At 37.3% G+C, this 26,211-nt stretch overlaps 1 protein-coding gene across 1 annotated transcript; it reads left to right on the top strand.

Moving 5' to 3' along the window:
- The first annotated feature begins 1,308 nt into the window (after positions 1-1,308).
- pa2g4a (proliferation-associated 2G4, a) lies at positions 1,309-25,905 on the top strand. The gene is made up of 13 exons (XM_051707843.1): positions 1,309-1,508; positions 3,673-3,801; positions 4,522-4,627; positions 7,386-7,455; positions 7,585-7,677; positions 7,854-7,917; positions 8,281-8,359; positions 14,072-14,150; positions 14,300-14,433; positions 19,068-19,162; positions 19,267-19,394; positions 22,707-22,760; positions 24,526-25,905. The coding sequence occupies exons 1-13, from the start codon at positions 1,424-1,426 to the stop codon at positions 24,586-24,588; spliced, it is 1,179 nt and encodes a 392-aa protein (XP_051563803.1). The 5' UTR covers positions 1,309-1,423; the 3' UTR covers positions 24,589-25,905.
- Positions 25,906-26,211: the final 306 nt, after the last annotated feature.

Here is a 26,211-nt window from a genome sequence, read left to right as displayed (position 1 = left end):
CGAGCGATGCATTCCTTGTTCTCAGTCAGAAATTCTGAGGAAATGGTGTCTGTGCACCTGTTTTCTTAGCGGACAGTTTTGCGCCAAAACAGGCGGGGCTCAAACACCATAGCTAATATTAGCATATTGGCATTATTGTAGAGAGGTTTCAACTAGGTTGTGTATGAAGGCACTCCCCATATGCGTAGCTACGCAATGTCAAGTGTACTGAGTCTCAGGGAACTGAGGTAGGTACGTAACTGAGACATTTTCAGGGATGCACAGTCAAGAAAGGGGTGAAAAGGGTGAGACAGTCACGTGCGGTCTGTTTCCTGTTAAATTAAAGCTTAAAATGTAAAACCACTGATTTATCAATTCCAATCCTGCCAGATTGTCTACATTAAATGGCATTTTGATGACATATGAAAGCATAAAACTGAGTAGAAGTATAATCAAGAAACTTTTAAAAAATTACAATTATAATTTTTATGGTCTAAAGTTTCTTAATAACTTGTTTGCCGTTCTCTATTAGAAATGTCACTTATGTGATCTATGCAGGTCGAAAGAACCAGAATATTGTTAGTTCTCTAATCATTCAAAAATTCGGGATGCCCAGGCCGTCTACTGCAAAATTAGGCAAACAATATATTCAGCTATAGTATTATTAGTTATTAGTCAAATATTGATAACAATTTTCAACTTAATGTCTGCTGTTAGTTGTGTGTTCATTTTTGAATTGATGATTGATTAATGTTATAACTCTAATGCTATTTTCACAACTTTACGAAAGTAATAACTAGAATTTGTCCTAAAATGCCCCACTTCAGAACAACAGAAGTGCTGCTGTTGCTATCAAGCTCGTGAAAACACACACACACACACACACACACTCTCTCTCTCTCTCTCTCTCTCACACACACACACACACACACACACTCTCTCTCTCTCACTCTCTCTCTCTCTCTCTCTCTCACACACACACACACACACACACGAATAGCATTTTCACACAAAGTTGACATTTACATGGAATTATAATAAAATATATTTTACAGAGTGAGAAAAAAATATTCGGCTGTTTAGCGTTGACAAATGAATCTTTTGCTAAATTAAACAATAAATAAATTATAAAGTAAAATAAATAAAACATTATTCATTTTTATATATTATATGATATCATATTTCACAGTAATCAAAGATGTCTGTAATATATAGAAAAAGGGATTGTTCCCTTTTTTTGGAAACTAGCCTCGGTTGGTTTTGGCGCCAGTCTTTATTATGACGCCACCGTAGAAGCGTCTGCGTGGTAGGCGTGGCCACGCAGAGCGTGGAGGCCGTGGGCGGAGCGAGACGGTCGGTGAGCCGCCTGGTAGTAGTGTGACTGATTTCTGCTGCCCCGCTCATCGAATAGAGGGACAGAGACTTATCAAGAAGCGGTGGAACGATGTCCGACGACGAACAGCAAGAGCAGACCATCGCCGAGGACTTGGTCGTGACCAAGTACAAGATGGGCGGTGACATCTCCAACCGTAAGTTTGACGTTTGAGTGATGGAGGTGTTGGGTCGGTGACACGGGCCTCCACGCTGTACTCTCTCATACCATGTGAGAGCAACGTGGGAATGAGAGCCCAGTGTACTGGCCTTATGCTACGTGCTGCCACATAAGATCCCTATATACATCTGCTTATATGCATGGCTTTTACCCCAAATATATCTATAAACCTTGTGCGATGTGCTGCAGTCCTTCAGTTGTATGGAGGGACTCATGCTGGAATAATGCTAGCTAGCATTAGCCCTCAGTGCATTTCTGTGCACACTTGTGGCATCTGGTAGGGGCATATGCAATGGCATATATTATTAGTGAGCTGTCTAAATTAATGTTTGCCTATTATTGTAGATCAATAACTTTACAAGAGAACTTGCACATCCTATCTGTCACTGTTCACCCAGCGCACATTGCTCATACAGGTAGTGAAAGACATGGACACAAGGTACATCTCTATTGTTTCAGGATGAACTATAGCTCGTGAGGGGATGCTGACGGGGCTTTTGACTTTGTCAGTGAAGGGCAGCTGGTGTCTGTGACTGGGTAATTGTATTTTTGGAAGGGTAGCTCACTACTTATAGAACTCCTTTAAGTGTTCAGTAATTTAAAGTTTGTGACATGCCTCAAACTTCCGTGGTAATTAATGAGATAATTAAATAATTTAACATAATTTTTTTTTTTTTTTTACTCGCCACTTGTTAATTAAAATAAAGCACAAATTACAGGAAGGCATTTACAATGGAAGTGAATGGGGCCAGTCCATAAACATAAAAATACACACTGTTTCCAAAGTATAGCCACAAAATGTAAACATTATACATGTTAACATGATTTTAGTGATAAAAGTGCTTACTTACCATATCTGTGTAAAGTTATATCCGATACTAGGAGGGTGTCATTGTCATGACAACGAAGTTGTAATATTGGATATAACTTTACACAGATAAGGTGAGTATGCAGTTCTATCACATTACAATCATGTAAACATTTATATTGTTTATGTCTTGTGGCTATACTTTTGTGACCGTTTGTATACTAAATTTTTATGGACTGGCCCCATTCACTTCCATTGTAAGACCCTTACTCTAACCGCTTAATTTATATGGGAGGAATGAGTTGAAATAATTTTTGGGGTAATCAATATTATTACACAAATACTGTAAAGTGAGTTTAAAGGGAGAGATTACCCAAAAATGTAAATTCTCTCATCATTTACTCACCCTCATGTCATCCCAGATGTGTCTGACTTTCTTCTGCTGAACACAAACAAAGATATTTAGAAGAATATCTCAGCTCTGTTGGTCCAATGCAAGGGAATGGTGGCCAAAATTATGAAACTTCAAAAAGCACATAAAGGCAGCATAAAAATAATCCATAAGACTCCAGTGGTTTAATCCATATCTTCAGAAGTGATATGATCAGTGTGGGTGAGAAACAGATCAATATTTATTATCAATCTCCACTTTCACTTTCACATTCTTCTTTTTGTTTTGGCGATTTGCATTATTCGTGCATATCGCCACCTACTGACAAGGAGGAGAATTTATGGTAAAAACAGACATAAATATTGATCTGCTTCTCCTACACACCTACCATATCACTTCTGAAGTCATGGATTTAACCACTGGAGTCGTATGGATTACTTTTATGCTGGCTTTCTATGCTTTTTGGACCTTCAAAGTTCTGGCCACTATTCACTTGCATTGTATGGACCTGCAGAGCCGAGATATTCTTCTTAAAATCTTTGTTTGGGTTCAGTAGAAAAAAGTCATACACTGTGATGGCATGAGGGTGAGTAAATGATGAGATAATACAGTTTTTTTTGGGTGAAATATCCCTTTAACTTGAATCGAAACCAGAAATTTCCTTTAAAACGGCAATTAATTGCAACATTACTTGGAGTGGTAACAAGTGACACATTACAAAGTGTAAAAAGAAAATTATTCTTGCTGTAATCAACAAAGTCTGCTACGATATTTGCAAGGTAACTGCCACAGATATACCGCAGTATAAATGGTACAGCAGAATCTTGGTTGTGCGTTTATACCACTGCATGGTATACATCATCATACCTCCCTGCCCTATGATCCCATAGTTTCCAGCTTCATCTTGCTCTCTTTTATGAATTGTATTGTCTTCTCTTGCAGAGGCACTGAAGGTGGTCATCGAGGCAGCCAAACCAGGAGTATCAGTTCTAAGCCTGTGTGAGAAAGGAGATGCTTTCATCATGGCAGAAACTGGGAAGATCTTCAAGAGGGAGAAGGACATGAAGAAAGGTGAGGGGAGAAAGTGATGTCGAAGGTCTGGAGGAGTGATAAGACATCTAGATGTGGCTAAATGCTTGTGGTTTGTACAATAGAGTGAATTATCTGAGCTATGGCATGGGTTTAAATTAAGTAATGCTATATTGAGAGATGTTCCAGGTATTGAAGCTTTCAGAATAAATCTTCAGCAGGCAGTAGCATAAAGGAATGTTTCAGGTTTAATACAACTAAAGCTCAATCGACAACATTTGTGGTATGTTGATTACAACAGCAAATTATTCAGACTCGTTCCTTGTGTAGTTAAAAAAAGAAGCCAAAGTCATGGTTGCAGAATTGCACTTACAATGGAAGTGAATGGGGCCAGTAAATGAACTTTAAAGCACATACACTGTTTCAAAAGTATTGCCACAAGATGTAAACATTAGGTGTTGACATGATTTTAGTGTGGTAAAATCTCTGTTCTACTTGATTTTAGTGTGAAAAATTGCTTACTGGGATTATAGGTTTTAGAGTGTGATGTTGTCATGACAGCAAAGTTATAATATTGGATAAAACTTTACACAGATAAGGTTATAAAGCGATATTATCATACTACCCGGAACATTGCTTTAACCCATTTTAGTCACAGTCAATAAGTTTATATTTAGACAGGTCTAATTTGAAATATCTCCCTCCCCGTACGTTACACAGAAGGTCTTTTTGTTGAGAATTGGTGGTTGTCCTTTCTTGCAGGCATTGCGTTCCCCACCAGTGTGTCAGTCAATAACTGTGTCTGCCACTTCTCTCCCCTGAAGAGCGACCCAGACTACACGTTGAAAGATGGAGATTTGGTCAAAATGTAGGCGAACTCCATATCCAGTTTACGGCTAAGTTTGTCTAACCTCCTCTTCTCTTTTCCTTCCTCTCCTTCTTGCTGAAGTCACTCCCCCTGCTCTTACTCAGCCTGAAATCTCCCATCCAGTCCGCAGTGTTTTTTTCCATCAGTGACTACCCAGTGCTGTCTCTATCCCAACTGTGTCTTCCTGCTTGTTCCCTTGTTTTTTGTGATTCGCAAACGCGCATGTAAATGTCGCAATTAACATTTGAATGTTTATTCTGCAACACAAGGCTGCGATTTAATCACTTTTAAAGACCCTATGAAATGGTTTGTCTGTTAATCTTTTGCCCATGTCGATGCATTTCCCATTGAAACAGGAAGTTGGGGCAATATACTGTATATTGTAGAGCTGGTCCATTTTTAAAAATTATTAGTTTCTATCATAGTCTGGCAAAATCATGATTTGCTACTTATTCACTGACTAGGGCTGGGTATTGATAAAGATTTCTTGATTCGATTTCTTGATTTGATTCAATTCGATATCAATTCATATGGGTGTATTTCAGTTATAATTTCTGTTTTGCTTACATATTAAAGAAACTCTCTCCCAGCTACTGCTGTTAATTATACTGTGGACCTTATAATTTGGTACATTACGAAAATATGAATTTTACAAATAATATTTTATTTGTTTTTCGTAATTTCAGTCAAATTCTAGCTTTTAAAAATGCACAAATCCATGTATTCCATCAATAAATATATTGCATGTAGTATATTTTGTTACATGTTTAATGCGTAATTTATACTATTTACAACTATTTACATTGATTTGTGGAACACGTGCTAAAAATCAGTACTGTCTCATTAAGAAAACCGGCAGTTCTGTAAAGAGCGTCTGTGAATGAGCGCATGTTAACGAGAGAGGACTCAAATGGCTTCTTTACCTCTGTGCTATTTGTGGTTATAAATACATTTTTATGTTTTTTTGATTTTTGATCAACAATTGACTGTAAAGAACAGAAAAGGTATTAAAAGAGACATTATTCATTGACAAATGGATTGCGTCTTTGACGTCATCTCGTTTTTGGGCACCCATTACACGGAACGAGTCAGACCAAAATTTTACCCTCAACATGCACTGAAAGGATGCTGAACTTCTTTGCCAATATACCACTCAATCACTGGTGAGTGAAATCTGAATATTTACCAGCCAGTGGCTAATCACAGATATTTAAAAAAAAAAAAGTAATTTTATCCCCTTTTCTCCCCAATTTGGCATGACCAATTCCCACTACTTAATAGGTCCTCATGGTGGCGCGGTTACCTCAATCCGGGTGGCGGAGGACAAGTCCCAGTTGCCTCCGGTTCTGAGACAGTCAATCCGCGCATCTTATCACGTGACTCGCTGTGCATGACGCCGTGGAGACTCGCAGCATGTGGAGACTCATGCTGCTCTCCGCGATCCACGCACAACTTACCACGCGCCCTAAGAACCACTTAATCATGAGGAGGTTACCCCATGTGACTCTACCCTCCCTAGCAACCGGGCCAGTTTGGTTGCTGGAGACCTGGAGATTCGTACACCTTAGATTCGAACTCGTGACTCCTGGGGTGGTAGTCAGCGTCAATACTCACTGAGCTACCCAGGCCCCCAATCACAGATATTTGTAGGGGCCGTTTACAGAACAACTTTTTCAACTAAAGTTTTGGCTGTCCGTTTACACGACAACGGCGTTTTGGGGCCTGAAAACGCAAACTTTTGAAAACGGGTTTCAAAGTGCACGTTTTTGAAAACGATGCCGTTATCGTCTCCGTGTAAACATACAAAAACGTGAATTTGTGAAAACAATGACGTCATGCACACGCGTATTACATGTTCAGTCTATAGGCATGCCCGCGAGTACTTCAAAACAACGCGTGAGACATTCAAAACTACAATGGCGGACTACAGGACTGTGTTTGTGCTGCTCAAGATTTTGAGTTTATTGATGCTTCTCCAGCAAAGTAATTGTAGTAATAAAGCAAACTCATCGTCCGTCTAGACAAAATTGCTCGATGCTTTCGCCATCTTCATTGTTTGTATTCACCGCTCTGTGGAAGAATGCTTATGTGCGCAGGCGCGTAGTGTTTCTTTACAAAGTGACATCGTCAACTACTGGCCTGTCATGCATAATACAGTGCTTTTAGTCGTTTTCGCGGATCCGTGTGAACGGGGATCGTTTTGACAACATTGGCATCTGTACGCGAAACTTTTCACCGTTTTTAGTACATCGCTGTCGTGTGAACGTACCCTTAGTCACATAGCCTGACATTTGGTCTCATATGCGAGTGATTTACTCGCATTGTAGAGAGTTGCGCATATAGTAAAAGATCGATTTTGAGATTTAAGAATCGATATCAAAATAGTTCAAATGAACATCACAATGCATCAGAAAATCAATATATTTAGCCAGTTCTATCGGTGACGGGTGTTTTTTTTTTTTTATAATTTAGGGAGAGGGTTAACAGACATGGACTTAAAACCCCAAAACTAGTTTTGATTTCATGGGGTCTTTAAATACTGTGTATTAGTGTATTATTTTAAAGATGCTTAAGGTTATCACAGTTCTGATTTCTGAAGTTCCACAAACCTTTGAGCCTGTTGTTGCTCTGAATGTATGAACTATGATGACATTTTGCTGCTTTTTGTTGCCATCTTAATAATTGATAAACTCTTTTCCCTGCTCCCTTTTTCCCTCTATTTCTTTAATAACTCTAAGTTCTCCTTTTCTCTCAACAGTGATCTCGGAGTACATGTGGATGGCTTCATCTCCAATGTTGCCCATAGCTTTGTTATAGGAGCCACTAAGGTGTGTACATACAAACATTTTTGTCACACTGCTACAACAGTTGTAGAAGTTCAAGTATAATTTAAAAGCTGTTTGGACATCTTGAAGTTATTTTAAGTAATTAAGTCATACTGGTTTGATTTCTTGTAGGAAGCACCTGTGACAGGAAGGAAAGCTGATGTCATCAAGGCAGCACACCTGTGTGCTGAGGCCGCTTTGCGTCTCGTCAAACCTGGCAACCAGGTTAATGGATATTTTGTTCAAGGGTTGAGAGTTTGATCTTGTCTTACAAATAGTTAAGAAGCCTGTAAGGAGAGCACCAGTTGCCATCACCTCACCACAGCTTTAAAATGCAGTGATGGTCTATTTCTCATGCAAAGTCCTTTTGTCTTCTCTTTCTGTCCCATTTACCTGTGCAGAACACACAGGTAACTGAGGCCTGGAACAAGATTGCCCAGTCATTCAAGTGTAATCCAATTGAGGGTGAGTTATCTCTTATTTCATTCGGGACAGCCCCACCACTATAAAATAAATAAATAAATGCTGACATTATCCTTCCAGAGAGAGGTTTTGTATTGTGGAGCTAATGTGACTATTCTGAGAACACATTATTCTCATTATTCATTACTTAACAAAACTGCGATTAAATACTCATTATTCCTACAAAAACTGCATTCATATCTGCCATTGGTTTAATAACATTTAATCGCATGACAGATGACTGACATGAAAGGAAGAAAACAACCCAAAATACTTTTGAAGTCAACAGGAATATCTGGCTGTATTGTTCTAATTTTTATAGAAGCATTTTCCATTATTCAGTTGGACTCTTTTGTTATTTTATAGGCATGCTTTCCCATCAACTAAAGCAACATGTCATTGATGGAGAGAAGACCATTATCCAGAACCCTACAGATCAACAAAGGTATAAACTAGATGGACATGCAGGCTATTGAATTACAAGGGAAATTGTGTATTCAAATGCCATTCTTTACCTCATGGTTCAATTTTGATTCTTGGGTTCTCAATTCATTTTTAGAGCAAGTGAATTGTTTTGTAATTAGTGGTGCTTGATTAGGTAGGTATCACTATTACAGTTGTTCCTACTTAGAATATAATACTAAAGATTAATCTTTGGCACTGAAAAGAGTAGTTCACCCTAAACTGAAAATTCTGTCATCATTTACTCACCCTCATGTCATTCTAAACCTGTATGACTTTCTTCTGTGAAACACTAAGGGAAATGAATTCAATACACTGGCAGTACATATTGACTCACTATTAATGCTTAATAAATCACCCAAAAGTTGTCCATGCGACTTGTTCTTCATGAACCAAGTCTTCTGAAAGCATTTTTCATGATGGACAGACAGTTATTAACCTCTTGAGACTCGAGCGTGACTGCTGTGCATTTTCCATTTCTCTTTTTGATTTGTAACTAGTAGCACCTAATAAACATGGCAAAAAAAACATGTAAATTGATGGCAACATATGTGGACAGCGGTACTAAGTTGTGAAATTTTAAATAATACCAAGCTATTGAAAGTCTGATTTTGTTGGAGTGTTGTTATTAATGTTTTCGAGATTTTACAGACATTACATGAGAAATTAGCATAAATAATTCTGATTCAGAGTAATGGCCAGCATCATCCAATCACTGCCAACTATGTGAATAAAATTATATATTATAAATTCTGAATCTATATACTGATTACCATTGGCCCATGTGTGCCAAACATCATCTGCAGCCTGAAACTGAACTTTTGGTCTGATTTTAGAAGTGAATGGACTTGGAAAGCTGTAGGATGTCCTCTTGCTCCATATTTAGTGAATGACTTAACCTCCGGTGTGCGGTTTGTCTGAACTGGTCTCAGAACAGTTCGAAATGCACCTTATTTTCATCTTAACTCCATATAAAGCTTTTGGATGAACCCATTAATTCTTAATGTGAAAATGCACAGTAAATATAGGATTCAAAGGAAAAAATGCAGCAAAGTACACATTAGTGTACAATGTGTTTAGTAGTGAGGCGTTTTGCAATAAATTGCTCAAATTTTAGAAATGGCATATCAGATGAAACTAGAGACTTTTGACTCAAACAGGTTTTAACGTAAAAACGTAATAAGGTTTCTTACCAGATGTAGTTTTGTTGCCGTTTCTCCCAAAGACAAACTCCGCTGTGATCGGTGCCATGTTGTTTTGTCACATGACTCTTTATGTTGAAAGTTTAACCATTTACTGACAGCCCGGAGTCTTCTGAACTCAGATCAGTCGGTTTAAATGAATTTAAATTATGCGTTGTGTTTAACAAAGCCAAAGTACAACGTGCACGCATGTGTTCGCGGGATTGCGTGAGTTTAAGGGCGTTTTCAGACCTGTTGCTCATTTTATTTGTTCCGAAACGGGCTAAAATTGTTACATTGTTGCATTTTCTTGATTCGGTTCAAAAAGTCAACATTTCAAAACCGACCAAATCTGTGTTGATAAAAGTCACATGTGAGCAAACCGTCCCCTCATTGGTCAGAATGGTTGTGCGCTGCTCTGGGATTTAGCTCATATGTCAATATACCGGTTAAATTAAAAACCTGTACAAATGTGTCAACCGTTAAAAATGTTCGATTATAGTTTGTCACGGTTATGCAAAACGCAGGGTTCATACAAGGTGCTTGAAATGCTTAAAGTACTTGTATTTAGCTTTTTCAAATATAAGTCCTGGAAAACCATTGAAAATAGCCATTTTTACCAAGATGTGCTTAAAGTGCTTGAATTGTTGAAATTCGTTAAATACGTTATCATTTAATTAATTAAATGTATTTATTTTCGGAAAAACACGACGACACCGCTACAGTCAAACACATCCCCCTCTTCCCACTTCTTGCTCTCACGCACGGCTCCTGCCATGAACCATGGAGAATAAAGGATTTCTTTTGAATACATTTTTTGCATACTTCTCTCTTTCTCTCTCTGTGCGTGCTGTATGCTTCTTATTCAGAACTGCTTAAATAAAAAAATAAAAAATAGCGGATGATTTTCATGACTGTCAGTTCTGTTAATGGTTCAAAAACATACTGTACATTCTTCTGCTGATACAGATGAAGCACGGTACTTACACACTGTGACAGTGTTTCAAAATGAGCTATTCAGTTGCGTGTGCAGCAAGAACCGTGACCAGTAGAGTCAAATTGATAAACAGATGACTCTTATGAGCCGGTTCTTTTTAACCATATGGGCAGAGGTCCAGACCACTGCTGAAGCAACGCATGGACTGCGCTGTCACGTGGCACCTGTTACTTTTGGCAGCGCTGTTCAGAATGGACCAATCACAATCAGTTGTTACTGGAGGATTTAAAAAAATTGTTTATAGATACTGCTGTGGCGGATTTAACAAGTATGAATCCTTGCAACCATCAGTTTTAATTACAAATTACTTTCCAGTGTGAAAAAATTATATGAGATGTAAAACGTTCTGAGATTTGAATGCAGATCAATGGAGGATTCAGTTTTGTGAGCCGTCTAGCGCCCCTTTGTGTAAAGAAATCTTTGTGTCTGACAAAATATTAGCCATTGACCAGAAGAAAAAAAAATGGCACTCCATGTTAAAAAGGTTGCCAACCCCTGCTATAACCTAACCTTTAATAATATGAAATGGCTTGACTCTGTTTTGCACATTTTTTAGAAAATATATTTGAAGTTGTCAATTGCCTGAAAAAAATCCTTGTCCCCATCTTCTGGTACACCATTTCTATGACATTTAAAGTTATTTATGTGTTTATTTTGTACTTCTATTTAATACAAGCATTAGTGCAAGGCCGAACAAGTATGCAAAAAAGCTAAACAATTTCAAAATAATTTTTGTCCCTTGATTTCATGGCATTGGTGTTATCAGTGTTAAAACCTTTTTTTTTATGTATTTGTTTAAAAAAAAAAGTCAAAGTTCAGAGGCTGCTTAAATATGCATATAGTGATTTTTCCCAGCATGTTAAGTAGTTATTAATTCACACTTTAACTAATATTTTCACACAAAAGTATTTGATGGTGTACCCCATTGAATCCTCAAAATTTGGTGAGAATGTGAAGTTAAAGATGTACATTGAAATATGTTGTACTTGTAATAAGTGGTGTTTTATAAAAAGAAATTAACTGAATGAATAAAATATTTTTATTTAAAATGAACAAATAAAGAATTAGTTTTAATGACATCTCGAGCATAGTGCTTGAAAACAAATAAAAATGTGCTTGAAAAGTCCTTGAAAGTCCTTTGAAGCATCTGTACGAACCCTGAAAACGTCACCGCATGGTACAGAATGCGTTGCAAATAAACATTATCCATCACTTTGATATGAGTTGTAAAGTTTACATCATGTTATTTTTATCCGTCTTTAGTTGCTTTTGCATTATTTCTTCATTGAAAAGTACCTGCTCTCACAGTCACATAGCTGTCTTTACAAACAGCAGAAAGAGTGAAGCTACGTAAAGATGGTTTTTATCTGTAAAAAAGTTTATGACGCCGTCCTACCTGTGTCTGGTCTGCCACTATCCAAAAGAAGAAGCAATCTTACTAAAATTACCTCAGGAATTATTATTATTATTATTATTTTTTTCTCCCCAATTCCCAATGCGCTCTAAGTCCTTGTGGTGGCGAAGTGACTCTCCTCAATCCAGGTGGTGGAGGACGAATCTCAGTTGCCTCTGCGTCTGAGACCGTCAATCCGCGCATCTTATCACGTGGCTTGTTGAGCGCGTTACCGCGGAGACATAGCACGTGTGTAGGCTTCACGCTATTCTCCGCGGCATCCACGCACAACTCACCACGTGCCCCACCAAGAGCGAGAATCACATTATATCGACCTCGAGGAGGTTACCCCATGTGACTCCCTAGCAACCCCTCCCTAGCAACCGGGCCATTTTGGCTGCTTAGGAGACCTGGCTGGAGTCACTCAGCATGCCCTGGATTCGAACTCGTGAACAACTGCTATTTTAAACATGCGATTTTATTTAATATAGTCGCCAAAAGCATTATCCATGTTTTGATTATGAAATACATGATGTGCTGAACGACAGATTTCTTCTCAGCAGAGGGTTTTATGTTTCTGGTTTTTATAAGGATATTGTTTGGTTCGTTGGTCCTTTGGGTCAGATTGCATTCTTATCACAAGTGAACTGCTCCTGTATTCACTGACTGATCCGAGTGAAATTGCCATGTTCATATACACCTGGTGGCCAAAAGTTTGAAATAATGAACAGATTTGGCTGTTTCGGAAGGAAATTGGTACTTTCATTAATCAACTGATCACAAAGTATAGTCAGGACATTACTGATGTAAAAAACACCACCATCACTATTTGAAAAAAGTAATTTTGATCAAATCTAGACAGGCCCCATATCCAGCAGCCATCACTCCAGCACCTTATCCTCGAGTAATCATGCTAAATTGCTATTTTGGTACTAGAAAATCACTTGCCATTATATCAAACACAGTTGAAAGCTATTTGGTTCGTTAAATGAAGCTTAACATTTTCTTTGTGTTTGTTTTTGAGTTGCCACAGTATGCAATAGACTGGCATGTCTTAAGGTCAGTATTAGGTCAAAAATGGCAAAAATGAAACCGCTTTCTCTAGAAACTCATCAGTCAATCATTGTTTTGAGGAATGAAGGCTAAGATTTCATACAGAGGTGTACACTACAGTCTTCAAAGACAAAGGACAACTGGCTCTAACAAGGACAGAAAGAGATGTGGAAGGCCAGATGTACGACTAAACAAGAGGATAAGTACATCAGAGTCTCTAGTTTGAGAAATAGACGCCTCACATGTCCTCAGCTGACAGCTTCATTGAATTCTACCCGCTCAACACCAGTTTCATGTACAACAGTAAAGAGAAGACTCAGGGGTGCAGGCCTTATGGGAAGAATTGCAAAGAAAAAAACACTTTTGAAACAGAAAAACAAAAAGAAAAGGTTAGAGTGGGCAAAGAAACACAGACATTGGACAAGAGTGTTATGGATCTTAACCCCATTGAGCTTTTGTGGGATCAGCTAGACTATAAGGTGTGTGAGAAGTGCCCGACAAGACGTGTGGGGTGAAATGTCACCTGAGTATCTGGACAAACTGACTGCTGGAATGTCAAGGATCTGCAAAGCTGTCATTGCTGCACATGGAGGATTTTTTTTATTAATTAATAATAAATGTCCTGACTATACATTGTGATCAGTTGAATGCCAGTTTGGTGAATAAAAGTACCAATTTCTTTCCATAAGAGCAAAATATGTACATTATTCCAAACTATTGGCCGCCAGTGTATGCCTAAACGAGCTGAACTGAGGGAGAAAACGCACCAGATTCCCAAAACAAATACTGTTGTGAGTTGTTATTCAGTCTCAAATCAAATCATTAATAAAGTCTATAACAGCTTTGAAGTCAATATGGTTTTTGGGTCATGACTTCATGATATTTTTGCAATATATACATGATTCCTAATCTTTCAAAATACAGTTGTGACCAATGCACCCACCCCTAGTATTTATTGTACTACATTATCGTACATACGGAGCATTGCTTAATTCAAAGTGTTTTTGAGAATGCTTTAGAGTAAACCTTCATATCAATGCTTTGACTGGCTGTTTGTTTGTCTCATAACAGGAAGGACCATGAGAAGGCAGAGTTTGAGGTTCATGAAGTGTATGCTGTGGATGTGTTGATCAGCACAGGAGAGGGGAAGGTAAATGATGTGAATAATATCTATTCTGCTTTTATATAATCCGATTGTCTCAATAGACTCAGTGGTATACATACATCTATGATGGAGACTAAGCATTATCCCTATGAACGAAATGTTATGTGGCCCCTGCTTTTTTCAAACTCTTTTAGGCAAGAGATGGAGGCCAAAGGACAACCATCTATAAACGGGACCCCAGTAAGCAGTATGGACTGAAGATGAAGACCTCCAGAATGTTCTTCAGTGAAGTGGAAAGACGCTTTGACACTATGCCTTTCACTCTCAGGTAGCTTACACTGTTTCCTCCAGTTCCAATAAACAAACGCAGTTTCCTGTCCATTTATATTCTTTGCCGTTTCTTTAAGCACTAGACAAGATTGAAGCTATATGGTCGAGCTTCCATCGTAGCACGCCTTTCTTTGTTGATACGATAAGGATTTTTACTTACAAACCAATTTTTTTAAACCTATTTTATGTCAGGGAAAAAAAAAGTCAAAAATATACATTTTATTTTTACATTACTTTTTATTTGAAATAAAAAATAAATAAAAATACAATTCCAATAAAAATGTTTCGTTTTTTAAATTGCCATAATAGCTGGAAATTATACAGCTATAATTTAACTGTATTGTTATGAATTCATATGCTGGAAAACAATGGCTTACGGTGCAAAACATTCACAAGTCATTCTCAATTTTGACAACCTCACGTATGTTAGCCAACTAGATAACTTTACCTTAGTGACATATTTAAATTATCTGATTTCATAACAACGTTTAACAATTTACATCAAAGAAAACCTAAGGTTTAAGTTTGCATGGCATAAAAACACATGTACATTAACAAACTACATCAAATGTAGTGACAACATCAACTGGCCCGAAACAGTCTCGCACTGGCCCAGAGCCATCAGGCCATGCTGAGCCCTGTTAGAATAGCACTAACAAGCTTAAGGTAATGTAGCCAATCAGCTGATCCAAGAGCAGGTTCTGCAACAACATGCCTACCAACCAATCAGATTTTATTGTTGCAATCAGTAAATAAACTAGAAAAAAATCCTGCATACTGCTGCTGCTTGCAAATAGTATACAATTTATTAATATGTTTCGGTCATGTGACCTTTGTCAGGTATTTAAAAACCTGTGAATTTAAAGTATAGAGCAGCCAATCAAAAATAGTTACAAACAGTCATCGCCAGTGACAATCAGAAAAAAGGTGACAACCTTACAGTTATAACATAGACAAACAACAGAGGAATACACCTCCTAGTGGACATTCCAAAAAAGACAATAAGTTCAATATACTGTACCATGTGACATAGACATTGTGAGAAAACTATTTAATTCAATATAATGTTTAATTAAATGTACAAAACCAAAATAATAAAAATTAAATATACAATATAAATCCCCTTAAAGGAATATTCAGGGATCAGTACAAGTTAAGCTCAATCGACAGCATTTGTGGCACAATATTGATTACTACAAAAATGAATCTCATTACGTCCCTCCTTTTAAAAAAAGTAAAAATATGGGTTCCAGGGTGGCACTTGCACTGAAAGTGAATGTGGGCCAATTCATAGACATTAATCTTATAATCACTGTTTCTAAAATATAGCCACAAGATACAAACAATATGCATGTTAACATCATTTTAGGGTGATAAAATCGCTTGCTAACCTTTTCTGTGTAAAGTTATAGCCAATTTAACAACTTCATTGCCATGATGATGTAATGCCAACTAACCCTAAAATGACTGTAAAAATGACAATTTAAAAACTTTACAGCTCAAATAATACAGGAGTTTTAACAGAAGAATTAATGTAAGTGCATTTATACAATTACAAGCCCCATTCACTTCCATTGTAAGTGCCTCGTTGTAACCTCGATTTTTGCTTCTTTTTTTTAAAGAAAAGGACAGATGAGTCTACATTTTTTGTGATCAACATTATGCCACAAACGCTGTTGATTGAGCTTCACTTGTATTGAACCTGGAATATTCCTTTAATACAACAATTCTTCATACAGACAACAATGCATTAAGCAACATTGCATTTACAAATACATTTATTTACAAAACACATCTGAATTTCATCGTCACAGCATAACATTAAAAGGAAGTTCATCATTAAGACCCATTGGTGCTAATGTTTGGAGAGTATAAATCCAAAAGACCTCGCATCTCTGTAATATAAGGTCTATGGAGGTATTTATACTTGTCAGTGTTTAGTTTTTGTCAGCGATCTGCATCAAATAAATGAAGAAAAACGTTCTGTCTCCCCTACAATGTACATCTGTTTCTTGATTTGTTATTATTTATTGCACGACGCGACCCTTCTGCTAATACTTGGTAGCAGCTGTTTTGTTTCACATTATCCCTATGCTGATGTAGAAATGCTATGGTTTCAAATTATTAAAATGAAGTGCAACTGGATGATTCATATCTTTGTCTAATATAACTTTTAAGATTCACTATTGCGTTATCTAGATGTTTTTCCCACATACCCCAGACTACAAGGGCAACGAATAAAGTAAATTGTTTTTTATGTCTACTCAACATGGTAAATTTAACTTGTTTTTTTTGGAATGTCCACTTGGAGGTGTATTCCCTCTTTTATCTTTCTATGGTAGAAAGGTTAGGTTGTTACCTTTTTTTTTCTTTATAGCTATTTTCCATTGGCCACTCTGTACTTAAAATTTGCCTGACAAAGGTTGCATGACCGAAACGTTGCATTTATAAATTGTATACTATTTGCAGCCAGCAGCAGTATGTGGGATATTTCAGTGTTGATACTGAGGTGTGCTATGTTTTTTCTTTTTTTTTATTGTTGATTCTTGATACCAACTATGATACCACAGCAAAAACTAAAGTAACAGTCAGTATCTGGTGTGGCCACCAGCTGCATCAAGTACTTCAGTGCATCTCCTCCTCATGGACTGCACCAGATTTGCTAGTTCTTGCTGTGAGATGTTACCCCACACTTCCACCAAGGCACTTGCAAGTTCCCGGACATTTCCGGGGGGGAATGGCCCTAGCCCTCACCCTCCGATCCAACAGGTCCCAGATGCGCTCAATGGGATTGAGATTCTGGCTCTTCACTGGCCATGGCAGAACACTGACATTCCTGTCTTGCAGGAAATCACGCACAGAACGAGCAGTATGGCTGGTGGCGTTGTCATGCTGGAGGGTCATGTCAGGATGAGCCTGCAGGAAGCGTACCACATGAGGGAGGAGGATGTCTTCCCTGAGACGCACAGCCTGCAATGATGATGATGCTGTGACACCACCTCAGACCATGACGGACCCTCCACCTCCAAATCGATCCCGCTCCAGAGTACAGGCCTCGGTGTAACGCTCATTCCTTCGATGATAAACGAGAGTCCGACAATCACCCCTGGTGAGACAAAACTGTGACTTGTCAGTGAAGAGCACTTTTTGCCAGTCCTGTCTGGTCCAGCGAAGGTGGGTTTGTGCCCATAGGCGATGTTGTTGCCGGTGATGTCTGGTAAAGACCTGCCTTACAACAGGCCTACAAGCCTTCAGTCCAGCCTCTCTCAGCCTATTGCGGACAGACTGAGCACTGATGGAGGGATTGTGCATTCCTGGTGTAACTCGGGCAGTTGTTGTTGCCATCCTGTACCTGTCCCGCAAGTGTGATATTCGGATGTACCGATCCTGTGCAGGTGTTGTTACATGTGGTCTGCCACTGTGAGGATGATCAGCTGTCCTTCCTGTCTCCATGTAGCGCTGTCTTCGGCGTCTCACAGTACGGACATTGCAGTTTATTGCCCAGGCCACATCTGCAGTCCTCATGCCTCCCTGCAGCATGTCTAAGGCACATTCACACAGATGAGCAGGGACATCTGGGCATCTTTCTTTTAGTGTTTTTCAGAGTCAGTAGAAAGGTCTCTTTAGTGTCCTAAGTTTTTATAACTGTGACCTTAATTGCCTACCGTCTGTAAGCTGTTAGATTCTTAATGACCGTTCCACAGGTGCATGTTCATTAATTGTTTATGGTTCATTGAACAAGCATGGAAAACATTGTTTAAACCCTTTACAATAGAGATCTGTAAAGTTATTTGGATTTTTAGAATTATCTTTATAATACAGTGTTCTGAAAAAGGGACGTTTCTTTTTTGCTGAGTTTATATATATATATATATATATATATATATATATATATATATATATATATATATATATATCAAGCTTTTGACACTTAGGACAATTGAGGGACTTGTACACAACTATTAAAGGTGTAAACATTCACTGATGCTCAAGAAGACAACACACTACTATATGCATACTATATGTAAATATCTGTAATGTAGATTCTGAAGGGCAGTACTAAATAAAATAAAAAAATCTTACCTCTTATATTTGTATAAATTATGAAAGGGGTGTGAACATTTATGAGACAAAAGGGAATGCAAACTTATCTTCTCAACTATATACTGTTTATTAAACCTTCAATTAATAGGTTATCCGCTGTCTTCCTTTGGCTTTCTATCTCATTTCTGAACAGCAATCTAAATCGAACAATTCTGATTTTGGCGACTAAAAACAGCCATTTTGCTCCTTAATGTTTCAGTTTAGGAGCCAATGGCTCCTAAGTCATTTTTTTAGTCTTGAGCCCTGTGTAGTGAGCCTAATTTACATAGATATTCTATTCATTTCTGAAGGAAGCAGCTGTTTTATATACTTATTCACTAGATGCATGTGATTGCCTGTAAGGAGCAGTGAAAACAATGTTACTACTGCAAGTCTTTGGCGATGTTAGCAACTCTATATTTAGTAGTAGTCTGGAGAATGCTTCAAATAACAATGGAACTTAGGAGATGGATTGATGGTTCGGTTTTCATAGTAGTTTTGACTGTCACTTTATTAAGAGAATAAAATTATTGGCTTTGTGTCTTGCAGGGCATTTGAGGATGAAGGAAAAGCTCGTTTGGGAGTTGTGGAGTGTGCCAAACATGAGCTACTGCAGCCTTTTAGTGTACTAAACGAGAAAGAAGGCGAGTCGTCTTATTGACCCATTTTTTTTTTCTGCATTGACCACTTTATTTGCCTGATTAATGGATAAAATCCTCTTTCTGCCTGTTTTACTCTCTTTGTTTAGGTGAGTTTGTGGCTCAGTTTAAGTTCACAGTGCTGCTGATGGCCAATGGGCCTTTAAGAATCACCTGTGGACCATTTGAAGCAGAACTGTACAAGTCTGAACATGACGTACAGGATCCTGAACTCAAGGTATGTTAGACCCATATATGTTCTATATTAGTGCCTGACCAATATATGGCCGATATTAGCCTTTCACCGATATATTGGTATCGGCATATATTTTACCGATATGCGCCGATATGAAAACTTTTTTTTAGAACATATAATGCAGAAAACAATGCTTTAGAATTGGTGTCATAGCGTAGTTTGTCCAGCAGAGCACGCTCCTGGAAAGTTAATAAAAAATGACTCCATTGTTTTACATAACTAATATAATGTCAACTATGTCACTCATGTCTGTTTGCTGTTAGCCAGCTATAGTTTGTCAGTGCAGTCAGTAATGTAACAGGTTGAAAGGTAAACATCAGAGCATCTTTTTGCAGCTCAGCAGACAACGGTGCGGTGGTGGATTGTGTCTGTTGAGTGTTGATTTCACACTTTGCTGTTACCTAATTGGTGAGACGCAGTGCTGGAAAGTAAATAAAGTCCATAATTTACTCTCCGTGGCAACGAGCTTACAGCTAACTAGCTAATCACTTAGCTACTTTCATTGTTGTCAGCATGTAAACATGTATTCACTAGGGATGTGCGCTACGACTAATTTGACTGTCATTTAAACGGAAGTTTTGTAACTGACTAGTCTAAAGAGAAACCAACCTTCAGAAAACAGTAAAAAAATAAAATAAAATAAAAAAGTTTTATGCGACAAATTTAAAATACTTAATCTATTCCAAATCCGATGCTAAATTCCACTGAAAAGGGGCATTTATCTGAGACGTGCTCGCCTTGAATTATGATCATTGTACTTTAAATATAGAACATGACACGCATTCACTGAATCAACTTTAGCGAATATTTAGCAGACATATTTATTGAAAACAATTGAATGAATAGTGCAGGATCAATGGAACAGCCATTAAAAGTCTGTTCTAAACAGAAATTACCAAGTAAAAGTTACTTAACATATTAAAACAGTCAGGACATTGTTGTAAATAATTAACAGGTGGACTAGGCCAAATCTACGAGAGAAAAAATGTGCTGAAAAGTTGTGCGTATTTCACGACGTGCAGTCGTGCATTAACCATTGATCTAATATGACAGCTGTTCGTTAAAGAACATTAACCAATAACAGTTACGATGTAAATAAAAGTAGCTATAGGATAGTAAAAATAGGCCTGTGATGTAGCCTACAATAAACCTAATGTATTCTAAACATGACGTGCACACAGAATAAAAGATAGTTTAACCCGTTAAGCAGTCGGCACCTCATTGAAAATAAACAGTAATTTTCTAGGCTACTTACTCAAAAGCATAAATTTGTTGATGAGTAAAATTAACCCATTGACATGGTTCGGTGAAAGACGGGACTTGACTCACCTGAGGCGTCTATCCTGCGCTTGAAAAAGCCCGCTCAGTGGAAAAATAACATACAAGCATGCACAGATGTAAAGAAGACTCAAATGTGAAAACATCCATAGGGACTTTCAAACATTTGGAAAGCCGATTCCCGCACCACCGAAGTGATTTCATAACTACTTTGCTGAGTTTGCTTGTCTAGCGAGAAGACATTTTCCTGCATGCGCCACGAGTGAGAGAGGGAAGAAGCACGCGCAGCCTGAGGTGAAATTAAACTCTGTATCTGCTCCAGTTATCCTCTTTTTTTAAATAATATTTGTATTATTAATTCTATTTAAAATATGTAACATTAATATGACAGTAATTTAAGTGCAGCCTCTGTAAAAATATAAAGCCAAACGTAAATGTGTAAAAAGTATGATCAGTTTATTGGGGGAAATGTTAACCGACTAGTAATTCCAGTGTCGGAACCGTTTAGTCGACTAGTCTCGCACATCCCTAGTATTAACCAAACTGTTTTGTTCAGGATTCACAGTTTGGTACCCCCTTCAACCGAACAATTCTACTTGTTGCATTTACAAAATGTAATATTTAAAAGTCTGTTTTTTCAGACATTAAAATAGGATGCATAATAAAAGTAGATTTAATAAATAGTATATTTGCCCTGTGTAAATAATAATATATAGGAACTGTATCTAAAATAAACGAGGGGTGAGAAATACTAATACAACAGGCTGGAAAAATAGACCTTTATTCATTTTAATATCCTATATATATATATTTTGAAACTTGACACCAGGTGACGCACCCTTAAAATGGCACCGTTAGATCGGTTTCATTCTGAAGAGCCGCTTAAAAGTACGTTTTATTTTTTTCTCTCTCGTAAATGTAAATGAGTGTAAATGCCAACATCATCATATATGTCGAAAGGACTAATGCCTGTCACGCAAAACTTGAGCTCATTAAATGAGTCTGCTTTTTTATTCCATCAGTTACTCCTGGTCGGAGGCTGCTGTATACATTTAGTTTATACGTAGGGTTAAGTCCTACATAAATGTAATGGTACATCACTCAAATATTTATTAGAGCGTAAATTGTGACTTATTGCCCATTTACGCCACAACTAGGCTAAATTGTAAGGTACGTATAGCTGGTGCAACCGGCCCCTGATGTTTATTTAGCTATATATTTTATTTGAATTTATTCTTTATTTTAACGGTCAGCATTTGACTGATACTAAACATTACTGATGTTTATTTAGCTATTTAATTTATTCTTTATTTTAATGGTCAGCAATTGACTGATACTAAACAGTACTGATGTTTATTTAGCTATTTTTTTTATTTATTCTTTATTTTAATGGTCAGCATTTGACTGATAATAAACATACAGTAATGATGTTAATTAAGCTATTTATTTTATTTTTATTCTTTATTTTAATGGTGGGCAATTGACTTATACTAAACATACAGTAATGATTTTTATTTAGCTATTTATTGTATTTTTATTCTTTATACTAATGGTCAGCATTTGACTGATACTAAACAGTACTGATGTTTATTTAACTATTTATTGTATTTTTATTTATTCTTTATTTTCTCAGTGTTTATTTCTAGAATTTGTTGACAATGTATAATAATAATGTCAAATGTTCTTTGATAAAAATATTTAAGAAAGCAGCCTTCTGAGTACCTTTGCATAGTCATATCGGTGCAAAATTGGTGAAAAATCCACATAAAAAAGGTCTTTTTTTCATTCCAGCTCAAAAATGAGCTATATCAGTCACCATATCGGTAATCAGTGAATTTTCCCTCTCTAAAATCGGTATCAGTCTCAAAAATCCCATATCGGTCGGGCTCTATATATAATATATATATATATATATATATATATATATATATATATATATATATATATAATAATAATAAAAAAAATTGTTTCTTACCTTTAATGCTTTGGTCTCTTCTCTGTCCTATTCTGTTACAGTCTCTGATACAGAGTTCTGCAAGTCGCAAAGCACAGAAGAAGAAGAAAAAGAAGGTAAGACCTTTGGTTTAGTTATGTCGTTACAAATCTGTATGATTCCCCCCCACCCCATGGAACACAAAATACATACAATGAATTTTCCATAATATGAAAGTGGGGACCGGTGCTGTCAAGCTCCATAAATGACAAAAAAATGCACCATTAAACTACCATAAAAGTAGTCCATACAACTTATGCAGTATTTCAAGTCAACTTAAGCCATACAATAGCTTTGTGAGAGGAAGAGACTAAAATGCAAGTCGTTATGCTATGAGAACAATGCTATTTTATGAGTTCAGAAGGCTTTAAAGGGATAGTTAATTTGATGAAATGAATAATTCTTTCATCATTTACTCACCCTCATGCCATCCCAGATGTGTATGACTTTTTCTTCTACTGAACACAAACAAAGATTTTTAGAAGAATATCTCAGCTCTGTAGATCCATAAGTAAATGACGACCAGAACTTTGAATGTCCAAAAAGCATATAAAGGCAGCATAAAAGTAATCCATATGACTCCAGTGGTTCAATCCATGTCTTCAGAAGTGATATGGTAGGTGTGGCTGAGAAACAGATCAATATTTAAGTCCTTTTTTACTATAAATCTCCACTTTCACTTCCACATTCTTCTGCTTTTGTTTTTGACGATTATTTTGGCGGTTATTTGTGCATATTGCCACCTACTGGGCAGGGAGGAGTATTTATAGTTAAAAAAAAAAAAGACTTAAATGATAATCTGTTTCTCATCCACACCTATCATATCGCTTCTAAAGATATGGACTTATACTTTTATGCTGCCTTTGTGCTTTTTGGACCTACAAAGTCCTGGCCACCATTCACTGATACTGAGATATTCTTCTAAAAATCTTTGTATGTGTTCCGCAGAAGAAAGTAATTCATACAACATCGGATGGCATGAGGCTGAGTAAATGACGAGAGAATTTTTGGGTGAACTATTCCTTTAAATATTGTGCACGAGTCATATGGCCTATTTTGATGAAGCTTTGATGTTTTTGTAGCTCAAAAAATCCATCCACAATCACTTTCATTGCATGTAAAAGATCAGTGTGAACCTTCTGCCTAAAGCCCAAAGTATACTTCGGTCAGACGCATGATGCAAATTTTGTCATCAGCAGAGTGCTTGAGCACTGAACGCGTGCAGCCCGATTTTTTTCAAACCGTGCGACTTTGAATGTGCAGAATGCACATGCGCCTGTAATTATTTGCACTAACTAGTGGTTCCACAAGGTGGCAACACTCACATTTGAGCCATTGCAGTCACGAAGAAGCACTAGAAGATGTAATCGCCGGTAAACAATAGGAGACGAATGTGGAAACGGCAACGTTAGATGTGCAAGTCAAGAGCTTGTTTGTGAGGGGGTCAGGAGATACCTGTATTTTTATACGTTACTTGAGTCCCAAGAATATAAAGACATCTTTGTGTCAACTCCTGAGGAGAAAGAGTCCAGTATCTCGCAGTAGTTGTAGCGTGCAAGCGCCAACCGCCTGTGTAGGAGTGCACAGTAAAATGAAGTATATTTTGACAGGCTCTCGTTCGACTATACACAGATGTTAAGCGTTTGCGTCAAAACCGAAGTATACTTTCAGCTTAACATCTCCTCTTGAGTTCCACAGAAGAAAGTCATACAGGTTTATAATTTCATAAGCGTGAGTCAATAAACCACCCTTTAAACCATCATGGCATTCTGTTTAATTTGCATAGTTTATTGAGTCAATATTGTTTGTTCTCTTTTCTGATTATTATATTCTGTTTTATAGGCCTCCAAAACTGCAGAGAATGCTACAGGCCAACCAGCTGAGATCGAGGTTGCAGCCAAATAGAAGCGACACGACTCCACGCTCTCACGAAACCCTTCAAAGAGCAAAAACGTTAAAAATTTCAGTCTTGCCCCACAGTTTTAACCTCTTCCTCATCAAGTCTTTGATCTCGAGTCTGTTAAAAACCTGTGTGTTTAACAAATTTTGCTTCCTCCAGTCATGGAGAAATTTGTCATTTAGAATTGGACTCCCAAGTGAGTGCAACAAATTTGTACTTTCATAATGAATCTATTTACTCTCTTCAAGCACTCAGTTTACATTTCAACTGGAACGTAATGCCTTTTGCAAAATGTAATTTAAAAAAAAACGTCGCAATTCTTTCGTAGAGTTGCGTTTTTCACAAACATGTATTGTTGACAATGATATCATATGCTTTGGCCGGACATTGGAAAAGCTCATTTAATTTTAAAAATTTCAACCCTGAGAAACCACTAAGAAAAAATGAAATCTTCCTCAGCTGAAAAGTACTTCTCAATGGAAATTCTCAATTCAAATTGTAGAGAAGTTCATGTTTTACAGGAGCATCGAATTGGAACTCTGCACAGTATTCCTGCACACTCCGTTATTGGGAAGATACAGGAACATAAAAAAAAAACACTCTTAACTCCAACTGCCATCCCTCTCTACTAGTGTTATGCTGTGTTTTCATCTGAAGAACATTTTTTTAAATGCTCTCATTCTGTTACCCACCCACTTCCTCTTTTGCTTATTGAATGTCTTCTCATTAAGCTTTTGTTGATGATACAGGGAAATTTCCAAACAAATTTCAAGATTTTATCACTGAAGGTAATATTAGAGAGCCAGTTTTATTAGGGGTTTAGAAAAGGAAGTGTTCCAAAATACACTAAAGCTACTTCTCTTGAACTGCCTAAATCGAATGATGAGGTCTATATCTTCCACTTCTCAAGGGCAAACAAATCACTTTATCTCATCTTCCACAAAGCAATAGAGCCTAGAATGAATATTTAGCTCGCAACTAGGCATGAACTTGAGAATTTGAGGAGCTTTTGAGGCATTCTGTAATCAGTGGGAATGGGAAGTAGCTCTAGAACAGTTCTGGATCAGATTCATTTTTGGGGTTTAGTTGAATTTGTTCATTGATATTTGGTTTAGTCATAATTTGAAATGTTGGTTATTGTGATGAGCTAAGTTCTGCTCGTTTTTTGCTCCATTCCTGGATTGTCATCTCGGACAATGTCAAAAGGTTTACGTGGGAGAGGAGGCCAGAGGTTTGAGATTGACACAATCTTGTTTTTGTAGTACAAACCATCATATGGGTCTATTTTACAACTAATAAAATAAAACTAAACTTTGAATACATTTTTCTTAAGTGCTGTCTTCATTAATGGTGGAAAATACACTATATGCAATGCATTTGTATTGTTAGTGAAGGCCTGTAAGGATTGTGTCTAAATGACAAATAACCAATGAACGTTTGATAGCTATAAGAGGGAAATGCAATTCCTTTGATTATGAGAAAAAGTAACAGGAACATTATTGGAGGTTTTGTGTCGATATACTATATATAAGCTAGATAATTACATATGTAGCGGGTTGTTTCTGTGCTCCAGTCACTAGTATATATAATTGGGAAACAATAAGCTGCACACAGGGGGCGCTGTGCGG

The sequence above is a fragment of the Myxocyprinus asiaticus genome, chromosome 9, assembly GCF_019703515.2.
Source record: "Myxocyprinus asiaticus isolate MX2 ecotype Aquarium Trade chromosome 9, UBuf_Myxa_2, whole genome shotgun sequence".
In the NCBI taxonomy this organism is placed as follows: Eukaryota; Metazoa; Chordata; class Actinopteri; order Cypriniformes; family Catostomidae; genus Myxocyprinus; species Myxocyprinus asiaticus.
The sequence above is the reverse complement of the archived record's forward strand: the minus strand, read 5'-3'. Positions and strand labels throughout refer to the sequence as shown.

Excerpts from the sequence above, each read along its gene's own strand:
- pa2g4a (XM_051707843.1), top strand. The coding sequence starts at position 1,424 with ATGTCCGACGACGAACAGCAAGAGCAGACCATCGCCGAGGACTTGGTC. Across the intron at positions 3,802-4,521 it reads GGAGAAGGACATGAAGAAAG|GCATTGCGTTCCCCACCAGT; the intron begins GTGAGGGGAGAA and ends CCTTTCTTGCAG. Across the intron at positions 14,151-14,299 it reads TCAGCACAGGAGAGGGGAAG|GCAAGAGATGGAGGCCAAAG; the intron begins GTAAATGATGTG and ends AAACTCTTTTAG.